Here is a 20,774-nt window from a genome sequence, read left to right as displayed (position 1 = left end):
AGCCTGTTTGTTGCACTAATACGATCTCGTTCCTTGCTTTCTTTAGCAAACACGGACGGATTTCTCCTGGGATGGTATCAATGTGAGTATGCTCCACACCACTGTTCAAATTTCTAGTCATAGGAAGACCAGGATTTGTCTGCCAGTGGGTGCAGTGGATACCAGAATGGAAATGTGACTGGAAGCCTTTACTGCCACTGAAATTCTGGGACTTGTCTACAATTCAGGGGATGGTGATGAATTTTCGTTTGCCTCTGGGTCTTTTGCTGTCTGGCAGGTATTTAGATCTGCAGGTGGCTATTAAATTGTCATTGTCCTCTTTGGGACAAATGCATGTCACTTCATGTGTTCTACTTTTGAGGTTTCTATTTTTTGAGATATCACTGCTAGGTAAAAGAGGTGTCTGTCCAGCATGTTTAAAAAATCAGTATTCTTTGATTAGAGCATCATTTGATCTTCTCCAGAAGTCTGAGAGAAATGTATCCCTTCTTTGCCGTTACATACAGAAGTAAAAGAATCCTTAATGTTCTCTGGAGGAGATGGTTGGCACCCGTTTACTTTAGTTAGCAAATGAAAGAAGAAACAAACAAACATTTTAATAACATGTGTTCCCTTTGCTCTTAATACTGACGCCATGAAAAAATATGGTTTTCTTTCTTTCTTTTTCACTAATGCAAAACTAGCATCCTGAAAAGGAAATAATGCATATTGGTGCTACCAAACTTTTTTTTTTCTCTCTGGAGGCTTAAAAAATGTGTTCACATAAATCAGTTTGATAGTGCTGTACACTTGGAAAGGCAGGATTAGATGCTCTGCTTTTGGTAGTATAAGTATTTTCAAATTCCAGATACTTTCAGAACTTTTCAATGGCTGTAATTTGCTGGTTCTCTGTGGTTTGAAAGCTCTTGGGATGCTGAACATCAAGGGGACTTACATTTTTAACTATCCCTCTCCCTACTGACATCTTTCATTGTGGCACTGGCAGCTTGGGATCTTTTGCCTTGGCTCAGTTAAAGAAACAACTTGTGCAGGAAAGTAACGGTGCATGCAGCGACCACGTGGAAGAAATACGTCACTTTTTTTCCTCACTGCACCTCTGTCTAGCTGAAAGCCAGATACGCAAGGTCATGTTTCCTTCAAGATGGTAGAAGACAGTTTCCTTACTTGCAGTTTCCCATTTTCCAACCCATTCTGAATCCATGGAGCTCTTCCACAATGCAGCTCTTCCTCTTTCTCGGTGTAGTTCCATAGATCTTTGGTATCAAAGCAGGCTCATGAATGCCCTTCCTGTCCCGTTCACTCCTGCCCTCCTGCCATTGCTCTGCAGCCTTGGGGCGGTGGAGGTTCCCTGCCGTTCCCCCGGGGCGGCTCACCGCGCAGCCCCTGGGCTGGCTGGAAAGGACCCGGCGGGCACTGGGGGGCCAGAGGCTGGTGGGGCGCAGGTGGGGTTCTGCAGCCAGCTTCGTCACCAACGGCGAGGCACCGTGGGGCAAGGGCTGCCTTCTCACTTTTCACTGTTCTTCCCCTGCTTTCTGATTTCTCCAGCTCACACGTTACTTGCACGTTCCTCGCTCCAAAGCTACAGGGTGCCTGAGCTGCTGCATTTTCACTCCACTTCCAGGCAAACTCGTCTCTCACATTTTGGCAGCTGACCGGGGTTTGTGTGCAGCTCACACTCTTTACAAAGCCTGCCTTTGCCTCCAACTATTTGAGTACCCAGTTATGCTCCGCTTACCTTTTGTGAGGTTTGTGCCTATGACCAAATGCTTGCTTCATGTCAGGATTTGAAATTTGAAAATTTCAGTGTCACGGTCACTACTTTTCAGTATCTTTGTGTTTGAAACATGCTGGACTTGATTGAAATCAAAAGGTTGAAAATGGAGAGCAGAAGCAATGCTTGTTTAGCCCTTGTGAAAACCAAGTCCCATATGCAGTGCCTGGCCTCTCTGAAGAAGCCTGATGGATTCATCTTGAGGGACTGTGGTTTATGATGATGTTTGGGAGTGCTGCCCCTCCCAATAATTCCCTCTCCTTGTTGTTCAGGGACTGAGGATGAGCAGAGAGAAAAGGGTAAAGGAAATTAGGCAGAACTGTAGACCTCATTTCTTTACGGGTAGTTGTAGGTACTTGAAACAGAACACATCACTGATACAGTCACTTTTCGTTTTACTGAGATCATATGAGAAGAGATGGAAACCAAAAATAACATATAAAAATTAATATCTGTAGTATGATGCACATATGATGCGCTACTGTATCCCATTGTCAGGTCCCCACTGTAAGCTCCCTGAATTGCCCTCCAGCCATGTCCTGCATCTCTAACAAAGAGCTGGAACAGTGCAGCACAGCAGCAGAGGGTGGGCAGCAGCCAAAGGAGGCTCCTCGCAGCCTGATTCCGCCTCTCTCACTGACCTTGCCTCACTCGGTCCCAATGCTGTGCAGTATCCGGTCCTGGTTAAATAGCCTCTAATTTCTCCTTCCCTTCTTTTGCTCTTTTTCTTGTTGCTTGCTTCTGCTCCTCATCTTCCCCCTGCCTTCTGGAATCCTTATACTGATTGCTCACTTCACTTCCTTTTCTCCTCCCTGTATATCATTTCTTCATATTCTCTCTCTTTTCAGCTCTCCATGGAAGATACGACCTCCATCCTCCCCAAGCTGAAACGCAACTCCAATGCTTATGGGATTGGGGCTTTGGCTAAATCATCTTTCTCTGGTGAGGTCCTCAAAATTTGGGTTTATCCCTGGCAGCTTCTCTCCACAGGCCTTTGTGCCTCTTCCCATGCCTCTCTGTTGCTCCCCCAAGTGCTCCTTTCTGACTCTTGCCTTCCTGAGGCCACAGAGGAGTCTTCACTACCATGGCTCCAGATACAAAATCTCTTAGCTGTTGCCCTTTCAAAGAACGCATTTGCCTTACTCCCGTTGGCTTCTTACCATGCACCCCTGCTCAGACATCTTCCGTTGCTTCCCCCCAAGCAGTCTGGGTTTAACCCCATTTTCTGTTTCTAAGTTTGTTCATTCCAGGCTTCATCCCTCTGCCCAACTCTGTCCTAAATGGATTCTAGGCAAGGAAGGAAATGGTCTTTCATATCTAAGGTTTCCCTTTCCCGCCCTTCTGAGAGCCAGTCCAAGGAAAGATGGAGAAACTCTCCTGAAGAGTGATAGAGTGAAGGGTGGGAGACACAACGGCCGCCCCCCCCCCCCCGCCCCCTCCACCACCCTGGCCTGAGCCCGGTCAGGAAAGGAGGGCAGAAGCTCCACTTCCAAGAGAGGCCATGAGCTTGGCAGACCCCCCTGGAGCTGTGTAATAGCCCCTTCTTGTTTTCTGATGTCTGGCCCCTTAGGGATATCTCGCAGCATGAAGGACCATGTCACGAAGCCGACGGCGATGGGCCAAGGCCGCGTGGCTCACATGATTGAGTGGCAAGGCTGGGGCAAGGGTAACAGCCAGCAGCAGCAGCACACCCATGAGACGGCGCGCAAAGATGCTGACGCCTACTCAGACCTGAGTGATGGTGAAAAGGAGGCGCGGTTCCTCGCAGGTAGCGCTGGCTTTCTGGCACGTGCATTGGATTGGTGGGGGTGTCCCAGGGCACAACCCCTGAGAGACCAAAGTGCAGGAACCTGGAAGACTCCGGAGAGGCTGCGGGTGGTTCAGATGGCCGAAGAGGGAGACTGTGCTTGGAGTACGACCAATGGAATGCAAAGTGAAGAGAGTGAGGGCTGGTGGGGGGTGGGTGATGTTGCTGAGATGGAGTGAGTGGGACAGTGTGACCAAGAGATGATGTTAAAGAGGGTGGTGAAAAGTGGAGGCTTTCACACATCCCTGCTCCATCTTTTCGTCTCCTTTGGCACAGGAGTAATGGAGCAATTTGCCATTTCCGAGGCAACTCTCATGGCCTGGTCCTCCATGGATGGTGAGGATGTGAGTGTGAATTCAAACCAGGAGAACCCAGCAGGCAACTACTCTGAGAACTACCAGGAGCTGATGGAGAGCCAAGGTGAGCTCCAGTGCCTCTTCCTAATCTTGAAACATCCCTTTTCTGCTCTTGTTGTCATGTTTCTTTCCCCCTGCCCTGTTTTATTCTGTAGCCTCAGGTTTTGGGATTGGGATCTAGCAGAGACATCACCTATTTGTGGAGCTGCCCAAGGAATCTAACCGTAACAGGGAGGCTCCAAAGCCCAGTTCCTTTGCCTTTTTTTTGGTCATGGCTGTGGAAAACCACCAGCTCTTGCAGTCAGCTGTGGGTATAATCGAGTTCTTCTGCCTGCTGCCTAGAAATGCCTTTTCTTTTCACCCTGCTCCCCTCTAAAGGGTTTGTCTACCCTGCACAGTGCAGTGCCTCGCATAGGCTGCCCGAATGAGCCGGCTTGGCCTCAAGAGAGCCTGACCGTGTGTTGTTTCCCTCCTTTGCTTGCAGAGCATATGGCCCAGACGCAGTATGATAGCTGGCCTCATTCCTACGTCTCGCAGGGCATGTATTGCTTAGGTTCATCCGACGCCTGGGAGACCAGTGACCAGTCCCTCATTGCTTCCCCAGCAACTGGCTCCTACTTAGGCCAGAATTTTGATGAGTCCCAGACGAACCTTCAGGAAAGCATTTTGATTCAGAGCAGCCTTCTCCAGCACCAACAGCTGCAGCAACAGCGGCAGGAGCAGAACTTCCTCCAGAGCACGGGGCTGGTCCATGTGTGGCCCCTGCAGACTGCTCAGGGAGGGGCTGAGTCCAGCACATACATGGAGGACCACATTGAGGATGAAGGGAACCCACGGCTGGAGAAGGCTCCTCTCCTAAACAAGAAGCCCTCTCCAGAGGAGGATGACGTGGTGTGCCGGGACCTGGAATCACTGTCTCCTCGAGAGGAGATGGAACACGCTGCACTGAGCCGCAAAGTCTCAGATGTTACTTCCTCTGGGGTGCAGTCCTTTGATGAGGAAGAGGGAGAAACAAACAACTGATGCTTTCAGTGAAGTTCTTATCACTGCTGAACAAAGAGAGGGGTAGCAAGGAATGAAATTACAGGGATTCTTCTCTCCAGCTCCCCATACTTCTGAGCAGACACACCTTCCGTTCCTGACATTGAATTATTTTTTTAAACAAGAGGAAAATCTCAGTGACTGACACATGAAGACCTCTTCCTCCCCTCGACCATGGGCACACATGTTTGATTTTCATTGGTCTGGGCAACACGTGAGGTGCTTGTAGAGATCTGGATTGGTAAATTGTTTCTAAATCTATTTAATACAAAGTCTTGGCTGTGGATACAAACTCTTCTCGTACTGGGGCTGTGGCTGATGAGACAGGCTTGGTGTAGGTGGCTAGAATCCATCCTGGCAGAATGGATGTTGCTCTGTGGACATGGTTCCCTTTGATAGAACATATGAATATAAACCGGTTTAAAATGAAGATATGGCTTTACAAATATGGGTTGCACTAGTATTGTGATTGTGGCTGATACCGAGGCTAAGGCTGTATCCGATACAGACTGTACTGAGATGAAAGATTTGCTGTGTAACCAGATCCTCAATAGCACCTTGATAGGAGACGTAGGCTCGATGGATGCAAACCACGCTCCGTGGGCACAGGCTGCGCTGCGGTGCAGATGCTGTGGCTCTGTGGGCATGGCTCTTGTGGCGTGGAAGGATGGATGCAGATACGAGTCTCGCCCTGCTCTCAGATATTCATGCCTCGGTCTCTTTCATTTGTTTCTCTCTTTGAAATTTCTACCTTCCCAGGAGCTGGCAAGAATGGTGCGTCCTTTTGGGACTGGGCACTGGATGCCAGTGGAAAGGACATTTTCAGCTACGGAGACACTCATAAAAAGCTGACTCTGGCAGGGAGCTTGAGAACACGTCCATCCTGGTGCTGCTGCTGTATCCTCCTGCCTTTTCCCTTGCCAGCAGTGTGGGGAGACCCAGAGAGTAGGCAGCAGACCCAGGAACGGTGTGTACAGCTATGAGATCACAGATATCCAGTTTACATTAGAGTTTTCAGTTTTTGCTTTTTTTAACCTTTTTATATTGCTGGGTAAGTGTTCCTAACGACGCAATTAACAGTGGGAAAGGCTTGTACTCCAGTCGCCACTTAGGAGAATTACTGCACCTTTCCCATTTCTGCCACTCCCTCTGCAGTGCCAAATGGAGCTGGAGGAAAAGGGGTGAGAGGAAGTTTTCTCCTCCTATTTATTTCTTTTTCCTGCCTATATTTTCTTCTTTTGTTTTCCTATCCCCAAGCAATGTAAATAATGCTCAGTACTTGGTCTGTTTGTTTTTCCCTCCCATCTCTTTTTTAGGAGTGGAGAAAGCTGATTTCAAGTTTTTCCTGTTCGTACAAGTTCTATTTTCTTTTGTTGTTTTTGTTAAAAATATGGTTTGTTGACTAGGGGGGGTTTGGTCTCTTGCAATTCCTCGCCATGTTTCTACAAATGTCCTTTTGAGGGGGAGGGGTTTTGAAAGGAAATTCAGCAAACTGCTGCCTTTTGAGCTCTCACCAGAAAATAAACAGGGGGAGAAGCAAAAGAAAACATTGTACAAGGTTATCGATTTTGCTGGAGGACTGAACAGAGACAACCCAAGTGCTGAGTTTTAATTGCAATACCTCTTGCAAGGAAGCATCAGCAAAGCAGGGGCTTAGACCAGATGCGCAATCTGATGAACTAGAGAAGGGAATTTGCCCGGACACTGCCATACTGTCCCAGGGGCAACTCCTTCTGACTGACTCATTTCTACCCTGTTTAATTAATGACACCTTTGCCTCTTTACCTCCTCTTCAGGCTTGGTGTATTTTTTGGGTGACAGGAGAGTGACACATGCTCCTTCCCTGATTCAGGTTTAGTCCCAGCATATTTGCAGGGAAGAATGTCCGAGGAGAATAAAATGTGTCTGAAGTAATATAATCAAGTGTCACAGTTCAGCCAGCTGCTGGCAGGCAAAGCAGGAATGATGAGAGTACGAACGGGACTCTCAGGTAGAACTTCACCCTACTCCGCTTTCTCCCACCCACCTGGGCAGCTGCATGAAGGGGGTCTCCTCTGTCACTGCCAGAGTCTTTCCAGCCACATCCACTTTGAGCGGATCTGTCATCCCTCTCCATTGCACCTCTAAAGGAAAGACCTTTGGGATATTTAAGTAGGACTGGTAATTTGGTGTAGATAGAAGAGGTTTTGTGACCACCTTTTTTTACCCTTGGGCTTGCTTACATCTCTCTAAGGAGGTAGCTCCTCTCCTGAATGATGACCTTCCAGTATCTTTTTAAGGATGTTTACACATTCAGGTGCTCCTCCCCTGGGTGGGAGAGCTTGATAAAGATGAGCTCCTGCAGCTCTTGCAGGGCCAGTGCTGGCTCCTTGTCCTGACCTGGCTTGGGACCAGTGGTGGAGCAGGGCCTAGGAATCCCACCAGCCAGGACAGGGAGACGGGGCAGGTGCCAAATGAGTAAGTGTTAACCTTTCCTTATTTCTTTTTTAAAAAGGAAAACAAAGTGGTTTCCCTTTTAAAAAAGGGAAACAAAAGTGGTTGGGTGTGTTCCTTTGTGGAGGAGGTTTGGATGGCTCGTTGCTTTTTCTTCTCCACGTGCCTCTCCAGGACCAATCTGGCTGTTTACAGCAACTTTCTGAGTAGCTTCTCATGATCCCTCTGTGTTGTTTATAGGACTGCGACAAGTGGGTCAACTTGTTTTTTTCTTTTAATGTGGATATGTGGTACATTTGCTAAGATGTCTGACTGATGTCTGAACGATGTATGTTGTCTCTGTGCAAGGCAGTGACAGGGAATTATCTACATGGGAAAAAATGGGGGGGGGGGAGGGGAAAGGACCTTATAGAAAATTCTGTGGAGTTCAATAGGAAGAGAAAACCTTTCTGTAGAGTTTTCTAACCTGTGGAATAGGATAGGGAATTATACCCTGCTGTATAATTCCATAACCTGATTTCTAGCAACTTGTAGATAGACTCTCGTTCTCTGTGAATTTAGGCTGATTTGACCACTACTCTCCACAAAAACTTTCAAGCTTACTAAATTCTATACATTTTTTTCATAAAAGTCTTGACTTTATGTGAATAATTAAATTTCAGCCTTTTTCCTGGAAAAAAAAAAGCAAAGGCTATTTTCCGTTACCTCTCCACAGTTGAAAACTGTGTCTGCGTTTGCCAGGAGCGTGGCTGGCGGGAGCAGGTCTGCCCGTCCACACTTGCTGCCTGAGTGGGCATCCAGAGCTGAACTGGGAGGCAGTTTGAAGCTCTGTGAAAATGGAAGATGGTCTGTACAAGCTGGCCTTTTCTTATGCAACAGGCCTGCTGCTCGTGCATGCCCAATAACAGGGAGAGGGACCTGGAACCTACCGTGCGTTTCCCAGAAAAGCTGCTGTTCTATAGCTACACCTATTCAAGCATATGGACAGCACAGGTGCTCTGTGAGCAAAACTTGGCCTGAAATTCCTTTATCCTGGTGAGGAGGGATGTTGGAGAGAGTCCAGCCAAATACTCAGAGGCCAAATTGAATTTATGAGGCTGAAAATAAGAAGGAAAGGTAAGCTCAGTATCCCTGATCTACAGTTACTAAGAAACCCAGCCCTGCTGCGCATTTACATAAACCCTTTGTAAAGCAGAGCTGCAATACATAAAAATTCTGGATTTTCTTGAAGCAGGAGAGGTAGAAGGTTCTCATCTTTCGCCCCAAGCCCTGGTCTTCAGCAGGAGCTTGTTGAAGTGATTGTGCTGAACGCCAAGTAAAGCTTGAACACAAGTGACCCTATGAAAAAGGCCTCAGCTTCCACTGCGAGAAAATCCTCTCTTGTTCCTTTTCACCTAATTGCTCATATCTGACCAGTTACACTGTTTCATAGGGTTTTCTTTTATGTAAGTCTTAAGCTTTCTTTACAAGCCTTGTGCATTCCCTTCAACTCCGTTGCCTCAGGCTCTGGGATGGAGAAGTCAATCTGCTGCTTTCTGTTTCTGTGCCTGTAAATCATCATCTTCTGGGAAGCTGCTGACAAGTCACACGCTTGCTTTTCCCCCTTGAAAACTTTAACGTTGCCCGCGATGGTGGTGTTGCAGCAGAGGACAGAGTTTAACCGTACCTCTAAGCTGGTCGGACGGTGAGCTGCTGTGCAGGGGGCAGCCCTGGCTCTGCTGGCCTCCTGCTGCCCTGTGGGGATGCTGATGCACAGCTGACCCCACTGCAAGTCAGAGCACTGCCACCCTACTAGGAAAGTGAAGAGGGACCAGATATGAGCAGAGAGAGAGAAAGCACTCATCTCAGCAGCTGGCCCGCCTTTAGGCCACGTTAGGGAAACTGGGAAAGTGCACTTTGAAATGGCACCTTCATGGTGAGTCTAAGCTGCTAAAAGGAGCTGCCATGCCTCCTCCCTTTCGTCACCGTGATCTGTGTGCTTCTGCTGCTGAAGGAGCACCAGCGTCATTGCCCGTTCGGCTGCTTGGGAACTGCCCCATTAAGAACTAACCCACTCCCCTATCAAAATAAGGGTTTGAGGGATCAGCTCCTTGTATTGGTTCCCTTGGTGAGGCAAGTGCCACTGAGGGCTGGCACAACATGCAGATGGTCATGTTGAAGAATATTCCTTTGGTTGCATATGCAACTTGAACTGGCTTAAGCTGACTGTGAAATACCTGTCTGAGAAGAATAAACCCAGCTGGGGTACCAGGGAGGACATACTACCCCCTTCCTTCCCTGGTGTTTTCTTCAGAATTTCTAGTATGGGCTGGATCTGCTTTGGTCTCTGTTGTTGTTTAATGTCCTGCTGTTTCCTTCACTATTCCCTCCCCATCCAAAGGCTCCTTTGAGATAGACCCTTGCAACTGGGCAGGAGGAGATGAATAACTTGATATACACATAGAATTAATAAAATTAACATGCACAAATCTGGTATGCACTCAGTGATTACACTCCACAGCAGCTAAAGATACTGACTGGTAAGTCTCCTCCTGTACTTGCAAGCAGCAGAGCCTTGTGCAGGAGTGAGGCACAGCTGCTGGAGGTGACATCTGTCCCTGTCTTTGAGTGAGTTCCAATCTAGCGAGATCCAGAATGGCACTTCACACCTACGCAGAGTCTGTGCATGATGTACTGCGTACAACAACTAAAAAAATATTAGTTGTAGGCTTAGAGAAGAGAACTGGACAGAAGCAAACTGTTCTTTGCATGCAACAGGGGGATGAGGGATGCGGTGAGGCAGGGCAGCGTGCAACAGCGTGGGCTTGTAGACAGCTCTGGGTGCGCTGGGCAGGAGCAAGGAGAAGGCTAGCCAGAGAGGGAAGGCTTTGAGAGAAGGGCTTGAGACGAAGATCAAGAAAAGCTTAGTGTCTTACATTTGCACAACCCAGGTAGGAAGCTTCACAGCAGACTCCAGGCAGAACGGGCTCAAGTGTAGTCGCTACACAAGCTGAGGCTGCGGGGCTGGCACGGGTTATGGTGCTCCTTGGTCCAAGCCGCGCTTCTCTCTGCTGGACAGTGATGGGAAAGAATCCTCCTTGACTTTGGGCACCTACTGGCTTCTTTTTCATCATCTTTGAAAAACACTTCACAACATGCTGAATTCTTCAGGGGAATCATATAAGGAATACACCAAATGAGTACTCAGATGCTGTTCAAATGAAGTTAATGTGAGTTCTGTTCTCCATGGAAACCCCAAATACCTAAATTTAGCTCAGTTTGCCTTAACTGTTGCATTGGTAATTGCCTAGAAGGAGAAACAAACCAAAATAAACCCACCTCTAAATGTTGTAGAGTGCAGAGCAATGTTGGCATAACCTAAGTGCTTCCTTCTAATTTCTCCCAGATGGAATTTCCCATGTTCCTTGTTCAGACAACTCTAACCAAGCTGGCTGTTTGACTTTTTCCAGAACAAAAAGGAAAAGAAAGGTGGGGGGCATGGGACGGGGACAAAGCCATTCCAGTACAGAGGTTATCAGCAGCTGGTGCCCTTACATCTAGGAAAATACGGATAAGTAACAGTTTAATCTTTGATTCTCCTCCCCTGTAGCAATGTGACTGGGAAAGGTTTCTGTGCCGTGGCTCAGGGAAAACGTGAGTGAAGTAGTGCCTGTTACAACTAAATGTACCTGTAGGACAGTCCATGGTCGTTAGAGCACAGAGCTGAACATGAGCTATGGGGTCAACGTCGGGTGCCTCTGTTGTACTGTAGGTGTTCCCCAGGCTAAGCAGCAGCAACTCACCCCCCCCCCCCCCCCCAGCAGAGCGTGGCTGGGTGCCTGTGCCAGGCCGGCACCTCGGAGCATGCTTGGAGCCTGGGCAAGGCCGGGGGACGCTGCTGGCCCAGCAGCTTGGCCAGCTTCGTGAGGCGGCTGGGGCAGCGCTGAACACAAATGGTTATGGTGGTAACAGGTGGAGGACCTGCGCTTAGGGTATGGGGGTCTGTTTACATCCTTGCACTGAGGTTTTTCCCCGGCATAGGCAGAACAAAGTCTTATCTTTTCCTTGGAGATCGAGAGAAGCTTTGTGATTGTCAGTGTTGGTCTGCGCAGAAGAAAATAAATACGTGATGTGTTTTTCCAGTGCAGATGCATATCGTTGGGAGAGGAAAAATTTAGTCACGCTGTGGTTCTCTGAGCAAGAGTACATTTACCGGAACTGTAAAGACTTGTTCAAGAATATTCTCAGTGCAGATATCACAGAATGCTTTGGGTGGGAAGGGACCTTAAAGATCATCCAGTTCCAGCCCCCTGCCGTGGGCAGGACTCACCTGAGGCTGAGCAGCCGCTGCTGTCTCTCGGGAGGAGAGGGGCTGCGATGTTCCATGGGAAGAATGCTGCTGAGGGTCTGCCTCATCTCCTTTGACTGGGGACGTTTTAAATGCCCTCTGGAGCCTAGTCTTGTTTTTGCTTTCCCGTAAGGGATCAAATATTCATGCCAGCAAGACAAAAAAACATCTAAAAAGACTTTTCTCCATTATGGAGACAAGATCGTGCACCAAGATTTACTTTTAATAAGGTAAAGGCACCAGTTTTCCTCCTAGTGAGGTATCTAAGTCCAGGTTCGGTGGCCTTCTGGATTCATTTTCATTGGGCATGGAAATCCAGTCATGAGTTGGAGGTTGAAATGTTGAGAACCCCCTTCCAGAGCTCTGCCAGCTTCCCATGAGGCAAGCACAGGTGGACTTCCCTTCTTTTCAGACACTGCATGTGTGAGCAATGTAGCAAGCCAAAAGCTCTTTTGCAGGTATATATTCTCGTTTGGCTTCAATTTTTCTTCTCTGATTTGTGGATGTTGTGCATGACTGGAGGCCTCTGGGAATCCCTACACTATAAAAGTAATTTTACAGGGAACAGGATTTCTCGTTTTGGCTCTTTTCAGATGCGGGAGGGTACGGATGGAAGATTTGGGGGGTACAAGGGTGGTGGATGGGAGTCTCGGGGGTGGCGTGCGGAATGGATCCCTGAAACATGTTTGAAAGCAACTAAAGGCTTGGGTCTCCAAATGTTGTGTTCTCGGTATCTGAAACTGCTTTGGCATAAGCAGGTGGGACAGCGGAGGGTGCTGCAAAGCAATTTGAAAGAGCTTCTCCCAAGCCTGTATGCGTTTTCTGCTAGCTGGAGGGTGCTGGTGATTATGTGTGTTCTTTCAAGCTAGTGTTTACAGAGGCGCCCTGATGTCTGTGGGGGAAAGAAAGTACTGGATGGAAGTAAAACAACAAGAGAAAAGGGACCTACTCCTGGAAGCTTTCATCCCTACCTTGTCCCACACTGGCCCTTAATAACTAAAATGAGTCTGATTTGCCTTTGGTCTTCCAGCTCCAAAACATGTTTGCCTGAAAATTTTTGTTGGATATACTTCGCATGTTTTGATAATGTGACTTATAACACTTCTGCAAAGATATATATAAATACATACATGTACAACAACATACATACATGTACACCCACTACATATAGACTTAGGAAACTATATGGCACTATACACCTCCACACCTGTATGTGGCAGCAACCACAGAAAAGGAAGGGAGGTAGCTCAAAACAGCATGTACAGTCCTTTATGGAGTTGTTATTAAACAGAATGTGGTCTTGCCATCCTGGCTGGTGGAAGTGTTTTATTTCTGTGGGGCTGGATCCAGGGGAGTTGCGTCTGAGGAAGGAGGGCCCTAGGAAGGGGGGGTGGGTCTCCATGAGATAGTCTGACACAGGACGTGGCAAAGGATCCACAGTGGCTTGGAGAGCATCCCAGGGTAGGGAATACATGATACGCTGTTTCTCATTAAGAAGATAAGAACATCACGTGTTTTACTACACAGGGCTAAAATCTCCTGCGTGCCTGTGGCTACCCTGACACGAATCCCAGCCCGTGGTGGCAGATTTGATGATGGGCAGCATCATGTCGACAGGATCCCCTAGCTTAGCATAGGCTGAGTTTTGCTGCTGCACTGAAACAGCATTTTCTGGATGGCACGTGTCAGTTCTGCCGCAATGTAGGTGACGTGCAGACATGTCTGGCACAGAGCTGGGCGGCAGCTTCACCCTGGCGGGTTAGGACAGGGCGCAGGAGTTGTCTGATGCGGGGCTGCAAGAGGCGCTGGCACTGGGCGGCGGGACCCTGCGCTTACACTGCGGCTTGACACCCGTGCCTCTCCGTCTGCCGGCTCGTAGCAGCCAGGGAATGGGTCGACCTGGAGGGAAAGGAGTATCTGCACTTCCAGCATCCTGCTGCTGGTCTAGGGCATCAGGCCAGGTCCAGTAGCACTCTGTTTAGCATATGAGAATTTTAAGTTCTAGCCATAAAGGATACCTATTGCCTTGTGAAGAGACTTGTACTTTGCCACCGGTTCTTCAGGGGCTGAGCAGTGCCAGCTGCCCTGCCGAAGCACAGTATATTTCACTATCGGGACTATGTAGCTGATTGCTGCTCTCTGTGTTCTGTTTGAAGTTATTTCCTTCCTTTCAGTTTACCTGCCTTTGCTACTGAATAGATTCCCACCCACCCCTTGGTAGGTATGTCTGCTTAATTATGGTCATATAATTAACTGTGACTTACAGACAACACATACTTAACTCCTTTAGGTTTCTGTTTGGGTTTTTTCAGTCAGTCCTGTAAGTCCCTCAGCACTTGCTCCTGTTTTGTTGTGGTTTTTTTCCCAAATAGCCTCTAAATTGTCACTTTTTTTTTTTTTTTTTTTACATGTAGTGTCAAATGAAATCCGTTATTCCACATATGTTTAAGACTTGAGTCTCTGGGAAAATGACATGTCTCTGGGCCTGTAAATTGTACCTCTGCATAGGAGAAATGTCTTATTTTCTTAATTTCCCATTATGCTACAAAGTCTCCAGCTACTGAGTGCATCTCGGATGCATTGACAGAACTCTTTTACCATCGTACTAGACTCAATTTATCCCTCAGTTAAGTACATCGCCTCTGGATTTAGCTGCATAGCCCCAACGTGCCTCATTCTGCACTATCTGCCCCTGTCTCTGATCTCTACTTTCTGCTTATTTCTCCGTTTAGACTAGCTGGCAAGCCTACCATTTGTTTCTCTCGTGTTACTGTCTTACGAGCTCTCATACGTTACTTTGAAGTCATCAATGAAAACAGTAAATAGAAAGGACTTAAGATGATTCTTGCTGCACCCCTCACTGGCTCTGCGCTTTGCCAGCTGCAAGGGTATTTTCTGTACTGTCCCTCAGGTCATATCTTCTGTGCCAGAGAAACTGGAGTTTTGATTTAAGCATAATATTGTGTGGCATGTTTGGTCATAATCCAGCCACCTCACAGCTCCCCTTTCTTTTCACAGCCCATTTGCTTAAATTGCACTATAGAGGTTTTGTGTGTGGGGGTGTTTTTTTTTTGGGGGGGGGCGGCAGGGCGGGGGACAGGGATGCAGATTAATTCTTTTTTTGGAACTGTATTCCTCATAAACCTTCCATTACTGTCTTTGCACTTGTTTCTGTATGGAAAAACTGAGAAGCTTCTAATTTGCGTTTGTGTGGCTCTAATTCTGTACATATCTCAGTAGGTCTTGTATTTTCACCTTCTGTTCTTCAAACTGATTAAGTTGCTATTCCATTAATAGCCAGCCATTAGTACCTTTTAGGTTGTTGTTCATATAAAGCAGGCAATTCACTTTTTCATTTCTCCTACATTTTGTTTCCTTTATAAATTTGCTACTGGACTCTTCCTCCACATACTTTGTCCTCTGTATCTGGTGCAGTCCAAGCTGGCTAGATAGGTTTCAGTAATGGGTTTTACGACAAAGCGTGAGGTGTTTGCACAAGCAGCACACCAGAACTGCTGGGATGTGAGCAAATACTTGCTTGGAAGGCCAGTGCCTGAACTGGCAGCAGGTTTGGCCGGGACTGGTTTCATTCAGCCCACACACTGGTGCCAGCAGCGCCCACAGCAGCGCGTGAGTAGCACTTGCCACCTTCCCGCATGCTGCAGGAGGAGAGGTGCCTCGGAGCGCAGCCCACGGCCACAGAGCCTCAGCTCTTGCATGCCTGTGACTTGGAAAAGGTGGCACTTGTGAGGGGGTGAGCACCCGTGCCCAGGGTCGCCTGTCTGGTGTCCAAGGGGCACATGACAAGAGCTAGTGGGCTACGGTCAGGACCACTTTAAGCTTCCTCCCACAAATAAAGCCTTAAAAAATTTTGCATCACTTGGCAAAAAAATGTTTTTTCTCTATTTGAGACTCCTAACGCAGTGGAGACTCCAGGCACGGCTTTTGTGAGGAACCAGCAACGATCGGTCCCCAGTGCTGGTTGAACTGTTATGAGAGCTGAGCCCAGTCTTTGCTTATGTGGCCACTCAGTGCCTGTTGTGACAGTATTTTTAATAGTGTGGCTTTTATTATACCCTTCCTGGGATTGGACTAATGGGAAAAGAGGGATCTTCACTTGCTCAGCTGGTTATTGCCCTGTCTTGTACTCATTGGCCACAAAACACACACTTCTGTACAGTGTTTGTATAACTGGGGGGGGGCAGAGTTATTTTTTATGAATTCTTGATTCGGTCTCTCTGTTTCTGCTTGTACTAACTGGTTTTGTCCATAGGGTTAGCAAACTAGAATTTTTCTACTCTGAAATCATTTGCCAACCAAAAAAAGTTATATCGTTCAGGCAAATTGTTCTCGTTGCCCAGCAGTCCATCTCCATCTGCTTTCTCCTTCATCCGACTCATGACCCAGTCTCAGCCTTGTCATAACCATCCAAAGCTCTACCTGTTGTCTTGTTCCCCTGAAGTCTTCCTTATTTTTTTGATTCTTTATATTGATGAGTTTAAAACCAAGATTTCTGCTTTCACGTTTAAGTGCCATGTAAAAGGAAGAGTTCAGCTTTTTGCTAGGTTAAAATTTAATAGATAACTTCTTGTCTTGGTTAACTGAAATCATTAAACTGGCAACTAGCTGCAATTCAGACTGCCCTTATCTTAAAGATACAAGGTCAGAGGATTTTGTTTTAGTTTTTTTGTTGGTGGTGATAGTGGTGGAGTTTTCCCAAAATTCTCTGCTCTGATGGAGATTTTTTGCTATCATGTTCTTCTCAGACTATCATATGTTGGGCACCAAATGTAGCTCAGCAGGTGCTTGGAGTTGAAAATGCTGAACAAGATCAGCTCCGTTTTAGTGCTTTGAGGGGTAGTGACAAGCTTGGCACAACATGAATCTCTGCCCAAAACAATGATTCTAAGCAACTGCACATGCTATTAGGAGAAAAGCAAGCTTCTGGGTTCAAAACAGCCCCAGAGCTCCTTGTTTTTCACGGCATGTGCTTGGATTTTTGGGGGCAGAACTGAGGTTTGGCCTTCCAACTGAATGGGAAAGCCAGAGTGCCAGTACCAATTCTGGGGATATTTTGGATTGGGGAAAAAATTATTTTTGTGTGTAGGTAGCCAAGGCTGTGCTGTTTGGGTAGGTTCTGGGCTGACAGATCAGTGTGACACTGTCTGCTGGACAGAGTTCTCAAGCTGAAACTTTGAGGGGGTGTACTGGGATTGCCACAGAGGGTGTGAGCTTGGAAGAATTCCCTTGACAAAGGTTTGGTGTCAGTTTACTGCACATTTTACACCTATAAAGTACTTGGCATCAGCTCAGTGAAGATTTTATTGGTACAATGGAGGTGGAAATACTTCAGCCATCGCAAACCACCTTTGCAGTATGATTTTTGTTCCCTCCTGGCACCCTGTACAGGCTCACGTATGCATACCCTTTCCCAGGTGAGAAGATGGTGCAGATGGATGCTGCTTTTGCTCTGGGGCAGGGGCAAGCTGGGATGGGTTGAGCAGCACCTCTGAAGAGCCCCGGTACCCCCAGTGTCCAGCTTCCCCAGCTCCTTGTGGTAACTGGGACAGCTGAAGGCAACAGGAATGGTGGGTGGGTGTGGGGGGATGTGTGCCCATGCGGACACACACGGCTGTGCTCTCGTACTCTCAGGTGACAAACCTCAGGAAACTCTCCAGGTTAGCCTGCGTCTCGCTCCGAGCTCCCTGAGCCTCTCCGTGCTTATTGGTTTTGTTCCAGCTTCGTCTCCCCCAGCTCACAATCTGTCTGTCATGACTCACACTCTCTGGCTTTGATTTAGACTCCATCTGCTTTCTCAGCCAGCCAGAGCCCAGCTCTCCTGCCACACGCCGCAGCAGTGTGGGACCAGAGCAGAACATCTCTGTCCGGGAGCGAGGAGGGGGAAGGCGTACGGACTCCAGCCTCCAAGTCTCTCCTTGTCGCATCGGCCTCGGTGCGAGCGTTTGGCTGAGCTGCACGGGGTGACCCCGCTCTGCGCCCACCAGGCACGGGCTGGGGGGAACGTGTCCTCCCGCAGGGCGTGGGGACCCTTGGCCAGCTTTGGCCTCAGAGTGCTGCCGCTCACCGCACACCTATGCGTTTTTAAAGGAGTGTCCCTTCTGCCCTGCTCATTCAAAGGACTATTGCAGTTTCCCTGAGAAAAAACAGTTTAGCCTGTGCTCTGCGGGCAGGGGAGGGTGACACCAAGGTGGCAGGGAGGCTCCGTGCTACCACCTGGCAGCCAGGCACCCACCATAACCCTGCAGCGGGGGGCACCAGCCTTGCCCTTGCATCACCCCCTCCTCACAGAGGGACAGGAGATCCTCGGAGGACTGATGATCACTTAGGCAGGGAAAGGCTGTCCCCAGTTAGCTTGTAGAGGGGGATCACCTGTCAAAAACAATACAGAGTTGGTGGGCTCTGAATTCCAGGCAGCAAAATAAAATATCTCTCTCCTCAAGAGAGCAGCTGGGGAGACTTCCCACTGCTCTAAGTTTGTTACAGACTCTCCCACCCATGAGCATCATCAGAGAAGAACTGGTGCAAGGTCAATCCTTGGAATTAAAGCCAGGAGGGAATTTTCCTAGGGAGACTGGGTTAGAGGTAATGATATTCTTTACTTGCTCCTGAGACAGCTTATGAAAAATCACCTGCTAAGGTGAAACTGGTCACTCTAGGTTAGATAATGCTTTCCTAATACCAGGAAAGGGGATGTGGCCCAGCATCTGGGAGAATACCCCCCACGAACGTATCTGCAGAGTCTGGATTTCTTCTCTGTTGCTGGTAAGTGGAAATACATCCAATGGGCTGTTTGGGACTGCATCTAAGAGCCATGACACACCAAAAATGTGCTAGAAAGAGATGTAGAATGTTAGAGGAAAGCTGCAGAATACACAGAATTTGATTTTGCCTTATTTACTGAGAAAACCTCACAAGGACAGTGAGTTAAACAAAGCAGCATCTTATCTTTGGATGCTAAAGTTTTGCATGCATGACACAAACTGACAAGACATCTTTTTGCAAGATACAGATCAAGATCTGCTCCAGATTTAGAACTGGAATAGAGAGGGACGCTGCAGACAAGGGTTGAGGTCTCTGCTGTTAGTTACAATGGAGACAAGTTGGCAAAAGTGAGAGCTGGAATTCTCAGATCTGAGGTATGCAAAAATATGTGGAAAGTAGGCAGGGTAGAATTACCAGGAGAGAGAGCAGGAATTTTCAGAGACCTGTTTTCAAAGTTTAGAAAACACTGCTTCCCTCTGCTGTATTTCTTGGCAGCCTGCTAATGCTCCATAATACTGGTTTTTTTTAGTTCTTGTATTTTAAGACTAAATTTGTAAAAATCATGAACAGTGATTTAGAGAGACAAACACAGGTATTTAAAATATAGGTGCATACATGCTGTTTTACTCCTCTTCCTCCAATACTGAGGATGCCCCCACTTAAGATTTTCACATTCTATTTTAAAATTCCAGAGATGGTGGAAAAACAAAGAGGCTTTCCTCCCTTCCAGTGCTTTTCTTAGAGCCCTGGCTGAATTAAAGACCTGAGATGTAGGTCAAGTGTTTTTCTCCCATCTGTTTTTAGGGCATGCCTCAGCTAAAGGACAGAGGAGAAGCTCCTAACTGCACTCCCATCCAGGAAAATCCCAGAGTAAAACCTGAGAAAGAGGAAAAATGTTCTACGTGGGAATGTTTGGGGGGATGCAAGGTAAGAGCTAGTGAAAAGGAGCTGCAGCAACACGGACAGGATTGCTGTCAGAAGCAGCAACAAGCTTCTAGGCTGGAGGTCTGGCTTGTTTGCAGTGGTGCGCGCAGGCCAGGTGTGACTGGGAGGTTGACACCCATGGAGAATGAGAAGAGCTGCTTCTCCCCCACTTTCCACGTGGCACATTGACCCAGAGCTTCCCAACTGTGTCCAGCAGCATTCATGCCCAGTCACAATCCCTCCTGCCATGCTAGGAAGGCGCGGCAGAAGCCTGAGGGTGATGAGGTGCCCTCAGGCACCCCACAGCCCGCCTGCCCCCCGCACAGCCCTGCAGCCCAGCCCAGCCATTGCAGCACAGAAGGAGAGCAGCAGAGGAGAGGGTTGCTCTGATGCCCCCTCTCCCAGATGAATTAATCCTCTGCGGGGATTGCAGAGAACACCCAAAAGCTTCTCTTTCAGGAGCAAACACAAGACGACTGGCTCAAGTGAAGACTGTGATGGACTACGCCCCTCATACCAGCTATAAGGGGACATCATCATCCTCATCTTCATCCTCATCCAGGTCAGTGGAGTGTAGGCTTATGTCCTTGAGGATGTCCGAGATATTGTCAGCAACTGGCCCTGTCAGCTCCATCTCTTCCAGCTCAGTATCTGTGGCATAAGTGGAGCCCAGAAACTCCCCCTCTTCACGCCCGTGCTGGGGCTGGGAGCAGTGCGAGCAGGGTGGCAGTGGGCTCTCCATGCCCGGGGCCGCTGCTTGCAGTGCAGCCACCACACAGTTGTCCTGCTGGCTCCACACCTGAGCGGCCTGACCGACCTTCTCGCTGCTGGTTGAAGTCCGGTTGGTGTCGCGGAAGCTGGCGAGGGGCGGGCGGAGGCGAACCCCAGAGCGCGTGGAACCTTCTATTGCCTTCTGGAGCTGGGAGAAGAGAAAAAGTTCAGAAAAATAAAGGGAAGCTGACCTAGCCCTTCCCAGCAGAAGTTCATCTACCCTCCAGGGTAAAGGGGCCACAAGCAGAGAGTCACAGCTCTACCTCCACGGGCTGTGCAGATCACCTTTTACACTGGTGGTGTAATTTTTCATTCCAGGGTAAATAACAAATTCCACACCACTTCCAGAGACAGTAATAGCCGCTCAGTTAAGAGCCCTGTGTTCATAAAAAGGATGAACCACCTCACATCCCTGTAAACAACACCTGCTGCCTCCTCTGAAACACAGCCATCCATTCCTCTGCGTGGCTTCCAAAGGGCTGACTCAGAATTCCGTGCTGGATTAAAAACGTAGCAATTGCGTATATTTGCAGCTGGATCATCCAGTGCCTGTAAGCTATC

The 20,774-nt window shown here is 48.1% G+C and overlaps 2 protein-coding genes across 7 annotated transcripts in view; one reads left to right on the top strand and one right to left on the bottom strand.

Annotated features, from left to right (window-relative positions):
- FAM131B (family with sequence similarity 131 member B) overlaps positions 1-15,090 on the top strand; it is a 37,388-nt gene extending 22,298 nt beyond the window's left edge. For 2 of the 4 annotated variants that reach the window (XM_080391354.1, XM_080391355.1), the window contains exons 3-7: positions 47-82; positions 2,620-2,713; positions 3,342-3,539; positions 3,855-3,998; positions 4,419-15,090. In XM_080391354.1, the coding sequence (XP_080247480.1) occupies positions 47-82; positions 2,620-2,713; positions 3,342-3,539; positions 3,855-3,998; positions 4,419-4,957 (1,011 nt within the window). In that variant the 3' untranslated portion in view covers positions 4,958-15,090. Of the gene's footprint in view, positions 1-46; positions 84-2,619; positions 2,714-3,333; positions 3,540-3,854; positions 3,999-4,418 lie in introns of all 4 variants that reach the window. The other 2 variants (XM_080391353.1, XM_080391352.1) reach the window with 2 other exon arrangements.
- A 3,544-nt stretch (positions 15,091-18,634) lies between these two features.
- The window catches only part of CLCN1 (chloride voltage-gated channel 1), a 69,208-nt gene continuing 67,068 nt past the window's right edge, over positions 18,635-20,774 (bottom strand). For all 3 annotated transcript variants that reach the window (XM_080391344.1, XM_080391343.1, XM_080391345.1), the window contains one exon: positions 18,635-20,361. In XM_080391344.1, coding sequence (XP_080247470.1) covers positions 19,963-20,361 — 399 coding nt within the window. In that variant the 3' untranslated portion in view covers positions 18,635-19,962. The remainder of the gene's footprint in view (positions 20,362-20,774) is intronic.

Source organism: Falco punctatus, assembly GCF_963210335.1.
Source record: "Falco punctatus genome assembly, chromosome: 6".
Lineage (NCBI taxonomy): Eukaryota > Metazoa > Chordata > Aves > Falconiformes > Falconidae > Falco > Falco punctatus.
This window is presented reverse-complemented; position numbering and strand designations above follow the sequence as displayed.